The 8,164-nt window shown below is 34.8% G+C and overlaps 1 protein-coding gene across 1 annotated transcript; it reads left to right on the plus strand.

The window, feature by feature from the left end:
• The first annotated feature begins 5,492 nt into the window (after positions 1-5,492).
• On the plus strand, positions 5,493-7,803 carry LOC145739663 (uncharacterized). Its single transcript, XM_081994973.1, has 2 exons — positions 5,493-5,636; positions 5,970-7,803. Exon 2 carries the CDS (start codon positions 6,769-6,771, stop codon positions 7,273-7,275), a length of 507 nt encoding a protein of 168 aa, XP_081851099.1. The 5' UTR covers positions 5,493-5,636; positions 5,970-6,768; the 3' UTR covers positions 7,276-7,803.
• The last annotated feature ends 361 nt before the right edge of the window (positions 7,804-8,164 follow it).

Here is an 8,164-nt window from a genome sequence, read left to right on the forward strand (position 1 = left end):
TCGGTCAATGTCATGGTTACACACTTATCAGTTGGGTTTTGAATTTCAACAAGTGCATAATGTTCGTTCGCTACCGAAAGTGATGTAGGGATAATTAGATTTTCAAAATTTTGTGCATTGATTAAAACTTCACCATTTCGCACACTTACTGGTACTTGTTTTAAAATTATCTCATTAGCGTTTACAGAAATTGAGAAATTTGAATCCAAAATATGTCGATATTTAAATGGTATTTCGATATTAGGACCTACCAAAAACATATTCATTAAATCGATATTTAAATTCATGTTAATCAGGTCTACTAAACCTATTACACCATCATAAAAATCGTGAAAATCAAAGAGTATGAAATCAATAGCATAATACAATCCAAATTCTGCAAATGCTGGTATTTTTGCTTGGTATCGCGTAGTTTGACTTCCAACAGCTGTTTTAATTACATTATTTGTATGATATATACAGTGTGGATACAAACTTTCAGCAATGGAAGGCTTTAATATTGACTTAAAACTACCAGTGTCAATCAAAAGCTTTATATTAGGATTTTGAATTTGAATGTATGGTAAAGCATTACTAGATGAAATATTAATTTCTATCAGCTTTAATTTCCTGTCCGGCTGGAATTGGAAAAATTTTGGTTGTCGTCAATTTCAGTGATTTCGGGACCTTGGATTTCAGTATCGATAGACCGTTGTTCACTACTCTGATTTAAATGAAAATCAGGATAAAAATTCAATTGAGATTCATCGGCATATTGATCGGAAAATTCGGTACCGTACTGGTCATTCAAATAGTCCTGATTGTTGTACTGACTGAAATATTGATTATCGTCGCATTCATTATTGTAGAGTTCCTCTATTTTAAAATTAGGTCTTTGATATTGTTGCCTTTGCATAAATTGGTTTTGAAATGGTTTGCGAGTGGCATTGGTTGCTCTTGATATTCCTGACATTGGAATTGGTTTTGGAAGTTGATTTATAGGGGTTTGATTTGGTCTAAAAACATTTTTCGGAGGTCCGAAGACTTCTCTGTTTGTAGGAAATCTGGTAGAATTCGGAGCTCTGGGTTGGACGTTTATCGGTTGTGATGGAAATGTTGACCTTTGATTCATTTGCGGTCTCGGGAATGAAAATGCTTGCTGGGGAAAATTATTGAATTGTTGATTATTCGAATTTGGAATAAATTGATTTCGATTCATTGGACTCGTTGCAATCGCATTACCAAAATAATTTGGTGTGTTGTTTGAATTCATCGGGGAAAAAGACGTATTTCCGATTGATGATCTAGAAGGTATTTGATTTACCCTATTAGATTTTTCCAAATTTGAAAAACAACCGTAAAGATTTTCAAAATTCTCGAATTCTACAACATAAGCCATAGCATCTTCGATACTATCAGGTCTCTTAATATGCATGTTGTTTTTAAGAACTCCTGTACATCCGGCAATAAATGTATTTAAGGCGGTTTTCTCATATAGTTGAATGTGACACATTTTCTGATCATTACTTAATGTAATGTCATTACTAATACGTTGCGCTACTTGACTCCTAAGTAATTGTAACCTATTACCAAAACTTAGCAAGTGTTCATTTTTAAAAGGTCGCGTTCGTGTTAATTCTTGAATTAGACATTCCAAATTTCTGCGATCGGAAAAACATTGAATCAAAGCATTCTTAAATTGATCCCAAGTAGACAGTTCTGATCGATTGCCAATCATGATTTCTGCCTTACCAATCAATTTACCTTGAATGCAATCGAAAATATGTTTGTTAAGTTCGGCATCATTCAAATCTTTGTAAGAATCAATCAGACCTTGGCATGCTTTAATAAATTTATTAAGGGTGTTAGCGTCTCCATCGTATGGTTTAATAATATCCACTTTTGATTTGAAAAGATTCCAATTAAATGAAGCAACATGTGCCTGACTACCTGCTTGATTATTCATGGTGGGAATAGTGTTTCGAGTTGATTGTTTTACTTCCCTTGATAATTTTAGAGAGCTTTGAAATTGATTTATAATAGCATCAAATTCGTTTTCGGAATCACTCATCGAAGAAAACAACAATTAATTAAAAATTATGTTATTTTTAACTTTTCACTCAGAAACTGATAATTAATCCTAATTTTGTCTCCGATAGACTGAACTAATCCTAAAGTTGTCTCCAATAGACTGATCTAACCTAAATTGTCTTCGATAGACTGAACTTAAATAAATTATTCCTAACGAGACACCTAAACGGGGTATTTCGGAAGGAGCGAAAGGAATATGGCACTTACGTAGTTGAACTGGCTTCTTCCTTTCCGACTCTCACTCTGGGTGTCGCCTGACGTCCTAGATTCTTTGGATTGCGCTGAAGGGTCGAAGGGCCCAAATAATGACTGCAGACCGAAATTGTCCGAAAATCACTACCGCACAATCCTACCGACTGCGCCACTTAAATAAACTCGACGTCAGAAACCCTTTTTAAAAAAGAATAATTTTATTAAGAGTTTACAATTAGTGCGACTTAACTATACGAAGTTACAGTAGAGAGTAATCTAGGAATATTATAAAATACATTAAGCAACCTAAAACGTAGAATAAGCATAATAGCAATAGCATCTTCCTGGGAACCGTTGTGTCAGCATAGTCCCATGGGATTTACGGAAATAGGCATATATAACTGCCGCCAATAACAATAGAGATAAGGTAATTGTTATGGTGCACCAAAATATATCAATCCACAAACACGCTTCACCACAATCACTTGTCGCAACAAGTTGTGTCAGGTTTCGCCAGCCGCTATCGCCGTGTGTTCGATTTGGGTACCAAAGCCTCAGCTTATAGTTGGTGGCGTTAAGTGGCACTGTTGCTGACACAATTAAGTCATTTTTGCTCATCTTCACCCATCTATCAGACCAGCTGTCATTCATCTTATCGAAACACACGTATACATCAGGATTCTTTTCAGGTTGATACACGTATAGGACATTGTTGATTATTGCAGTGAGAATTAAAAAAGTTGGATGTAACAAAGCCATGTTACTAGAACGAATGGGAAATGTAATTAACATTGCACTCTATTTATATGTTTACAAACTGATTAAAACATTTCAAAGATAAGTACATAGCGTGTGAAGCAACAGAACTTAGCAACCAAAAATCGACGATTTAAAAGCAAAAAAGTGTTTGTATTATTTAATAAGTAATGTTTATTAAGTATAGGATTCATATATATTATTGTATAAAAAAATAGTGTTAGCTAGAGCACATACAGCGGGCGATTTTTTGTGAGACCCACACCTAACTTGTTGGGACTTGATATTTATCGGTACACATATTTCCCTAACAGGTGTGGGGAAGCAGTAAGGTTTTAAAAATTCCAACTTTTCTAAACCTTTAACACATATAACATCGGCCTCCCTCCTAACTCTTTTGATAATCGCCGGCAGATGGTGCAGTGGGGTGAATCCTTCATGGGTGGTGGTTGAAAAAATGCTTTTTTAAATCGTCGATTTTTGGCTGCTAACTTCTGCTGCTTCACTGCCTTACTACCGATTTCGCTTATGCTTTTATATACAGTTGTGACCAAAGGAAGGACATTACCAAAACATATTTTTGTTACTTTCGAATATATTTTTGTGGTGAAATTTATGAAAAATAAGCGAAAAACAACAATTATGCATTGATAGTAGGACTGATAGGACATTACAAACCCCATATTTGTTGTTTTAAATATATTTTTGTGGGTAGATACATGAAAAATAAGCGTACATCAACAACAATTATGTGTCAATAGTGGGAAAAGTGCAACACCAAATATGGACTGATAGGACATTAACAAAAAGCATAATTTGTTGTTTTTGAATATATTTGCAACCAAATACCTAATTACTACGTAGTGACCCTGATCAGACCATGTATGAAATTGGGAATCACTTTTTTGATTATTTTTTCAATAGGTGTCCGACTGTTGACCTAAAAAAGTTGAGCTCTCCGAAAAAGAAATGAAAGTGTTTTGCTGTTGATATTCAAGGTTTAATTACCATGGACTTCACCACGTGACGTCACCATATAATTATCATACAAATAAATAATATTAGATAGAGCACATACAGCAAACGATTTTGTGTAAAACGTACACTTTACTTCTACAGGTTTAATGTTTATGTTTATGTCTATTTCCGTAATCGGTGTGGGTACAGTAAGTTTTTATAAATTCCAACTTTTCCAAACCTTTGACGTAAATCATATCTACATCCCTTGTAACTCTTTTGATAATAGTTGAAAGATAGTATAGTGCGGTGAAACCTTCACCCCACTGGATAAAATGGTGGTGGTTCATGAGCCAATCTGCCTGTTTTTGGTATTGCAGAGGTAGCATCTCCATCTTGAATGGCGGTCGGAATAAAAAATGACTCTGCTGCTTACCATCAAAAGCTGCCAATTTCCTTTACGATAAATTTATTCCGATCATCTTTGAATCCTTGGAAGTTGACAACTATTGGCTTCATAGTGATGGATGAATTTTTTAACTACACTTTTCGTTGAACATCTTAAAATCGTCGATTTGGTTGCTAAGTTCTGCTGCTTCACTGCTTTACTACCGCTTTCGCTTATGTTTTTATATGCAGTTGTGACTAAAGAAAGGGGACAAAACATAGGGTTAGAGCGGTATTTGGTTATCAATATGGTTTTTGGTATATTACACATAGGGCATTATCAAAAAACATATTTTTTGTTGCTTTTGAATATATTTTTGCGGCTAGATACCTAACCTAATTACATGAAAAATAAGCGGAAAACAACAACAATTATACGTTGATAGTGGAAAAGTGCAGCGTGAAATATGGATTGATAAGACATTATCAGAAACATGATTTGTTACTTTTGAATACATTTTGCGGCTAGATACCTAATTACATGTAAAATTACTACGTAGACCCTGGTCAGAATATGTCTGACCCTGGTCAGAATATGTATGAATTGGGAATTACCTTTTAGATCATTTTTTCAGTATTTCTCCGGCTGCCGACCGAAAAAGTTGAGCTCCCTCTCCGAAAAAAAACGAAAGTATTTGCCGTTGATATTCAAGGTTTTACCTTAAACGGGGTACAAGGTCCAGAATTTATTGCTAAAGAAGTTACCATTTCAAATGGGTCACAAGTTAACCATTACCTGTTTGTATCTCCAATGACGTACGCATCCTTATCTGCTGCTAATAAGAAAATAGACTGTCGAGCAACATTTAATTGCCATGGACTTCAATTTTCGCGCGGCAATATTAATTATAACCGGTTAAATGATATAATTAAACGAGCACTGTACGGTTATGATGTTTACGTTAAAAGTGGTACACAGAAAGATTTCTTAGAAAAAAATATTAATGGTTCAGATATTAGCTCAAATATAATTGATATGTCATTGGATTGGTCCACACACCCAACTCAACCGAGTTACCCAAAATGTATGGAGCATTTACCAGATAACAGCTAATTTATCTTTTAGATTTACTGAGAAGGGTGCATTTCCTGGTATAATAGAGTGCATTGACTGCACGCAGATTGCAATAGTTTCTCCAAAAACCCAAGATCCAGAAATGCCAGGGGTAATATTTTATTGTCGAAAGCAGTTCTACAGTTTGAATGTGCAAATAGTGAGTATATAATAAATTTCCAGTTTAAACAGTAATAAGTCAGTGAGTGAAAGATAATCATTTTTGAAAACATTTATTATTTTTTACATGTATACAGATTTGAAATGCATCATTAAAAATGTTGAACATTAATGCCCGCTTTCCTAGATCTGTGCACGACTCTGCAATTTGGCAGACATCAATTGTTCGCACACATTTAGCAAGAAATTTTAGAGAACATAGAAATGAGTTGACTTATTTACTAGGTAACTCAACAAAAGAAAGCTTTAGTTTTGCTTTGCCTTTTTTTTCAAATACAATTATATTACATGTGCCAATTAGACTCTCTTATAGGTGATTCTGGATACCCTCTTGAGCCTTGGCTGTTAACTCCTATTCTCCATCCACAAAATGATAATGAACGTCAATATAATATACGCCATAGATCAATTCGAAATGTTATTGAGCGAACTAATGGTGTCTTAGAACAAAGATTTAGGTGCATTTTAAAACATCGAACACTACATTACTCACCAGAGAAGGCAGCCAATATAATTTATTCCTGTGCTATTTTACATAACCTTTGTATTTTGATTCATGATATCGGTCGTGGAAGAGTCAACACGTTAGTTTCTGTGCTGCGCGTTTGAGTCGAATTTTTTTTGGTTTTTTGGGCAAATCGATTAGTGTGTAGTGTCGCGTATGAGTAGGAAAAACAGTGATGATCGCCTACTGGCAAAAAGTGGTGAAACTCGAACCAGATTAACGGATAGAAAAATGAGAAGTCATTCCATAGGTTCGTTAAACACACCGACCATAGAAGCGTTAAACCAGACAAACTATGCATCGAAGGTCGAAAACACGATAAGAGACTGTAAACAATCGCCAACATCGAAAATACCAGGGCAAAGCGATAATAACAAAATCAGCACAAACGATAGTATATCTAATAATGATGCTTTCCTACCAAAAAATTGTATCATGCAAAGCTCTCAGAATTACGAAAAGGATGCTCACAAAAGGCTGAGATCACAAGAAAGTCCATCCGAAAAAACATCGCAGAAACGTTTATGCGACGGGATTCGCGCAAATAATCAAAGATTACGAAACTGTACATCACCAAGAAGAAGAAGACGGTAGGCAACATACAGGTATGGATTATGAAATTTGGACCACCCCACCTACAAAGAAACGACATGAAACTGTTATTCGTTTCAACGACATAGATAACTCTAAAGATACGCTAGTGGAGTTCAAGAAGGAATTGGAGGGAAAGGATGTAGGAAGAGGATTTAAAAACATACAGCACACGAAAACAGGAGCAATTGTTGTTGAAAGTTTTGATACCGAACAACAAGCTAAACTAAGAACAAACCTGGTGGAGAACAGTAACCTAACTATGAAGGAGACATTAACACCAGATCCAATGTTTATGCTCACTGGTATCGAAGATTGCGGTTTCACTAATGAAACTTTTCTAGAGAAATTGGAAAGACTAAATAACGAAGTGGTCGAAGAATTGGGATATACTGTGAAGGATAAAATTCAGGTAATATCCAAGAGAAAATGTTATAGAACCCCCGCAAAAAGCAACTGGAAGCTCCAGGAATTAACAGAAGGTGATCTTGACAGAAGGCTACAGTTTTGGGGGGAAATGTAAGAATTACTCGATACCAACGCATTAGAGATTTAGATTTATCCCACAATTAACAGCTTTATTTCAGCTTTATTATTTTATTGGTCTTTCGGGTTGTTCAGTATAGGCAAAGTTTACAGAATACAATATAAGTTCCGTCACTCCTTGTCGGAAGTTCGGCGATCTTAAGCGTGCCGACTGCCGGCAAACGCGTCAAAAGGACGTGCTTACTGTCTGGAAAACCGCAGGGGAAGTCGGAGTAATAATGCGCACCAAAATTTTATTGGGGAAGGTGGAGTTAATTTTGGAATATCTGGGGTAAAAATTATTGGAAGAAAAAAATGAATGTTTTCGTATAGCATTAAACGAATTTAATAATTCTTATTAACTGAATGTGGTTAATGATTATTTAGGTTATGTTATGATTGCTAACATGCGCAATTAAAGAATTAAAACACTTATTCCGGAGAAAAAACCGCACTACATAATTAACTTACTAGATTAAAATTAAAAAACTTACATACTAATATACAATTTACAAATGTTGTAAGATTGAGAGTTTTGTATTAATTTTACTTAACCTACATGTTTTGATTTCTTGATTGGCAAATTTTAAAGTAAAATAAATGCGCACCCTAATATATAAATTTACAAAATAAGTTAAAGGAAAATTTGTACAGGGGTGATTAAAAGTTACATGTGAAAGAAACTGTTTAATTTTTTTTCCAACATTTTCCTCAAGAGCTAACTCTGAAAATTTACTTATAAATATAGTTTCTAAAGCTCGAACAAATTCTATAATATCTCGAGAAGATATTGTTAGACCTGATGTTTCAGTATATGATTTTAGATGACAAAACGTTTTTTCTTCGGCATCTAAGTTATCTAGTTGGCTGAATTCTTCGCATGTTTC

This window comes from Ips typographus, unplaced genomic scaffold, assembly GCF_016097725.1.
Source record: "Ips typographus isolate SLU unplaced genomic scaffold, UJ_Ityp_2.0 IpsContig34, whole genome shotgun sequence".
NCBI classification, from domain to species: domain Eukaryota; kingdom Metazoa; phylum Arthropoda; class Insecta; order Coleoptera; family Curculionidae; genus Ips; species Ips typographus.

Coding starts and splice junctions, on each gene's coding strand:
- LOC145739663 (XM_081994973.1), top strand. CDS start 6,769: ATGGATTATGAAATTTGGACCACCCCACCTACAAAGAAACGACATGAA.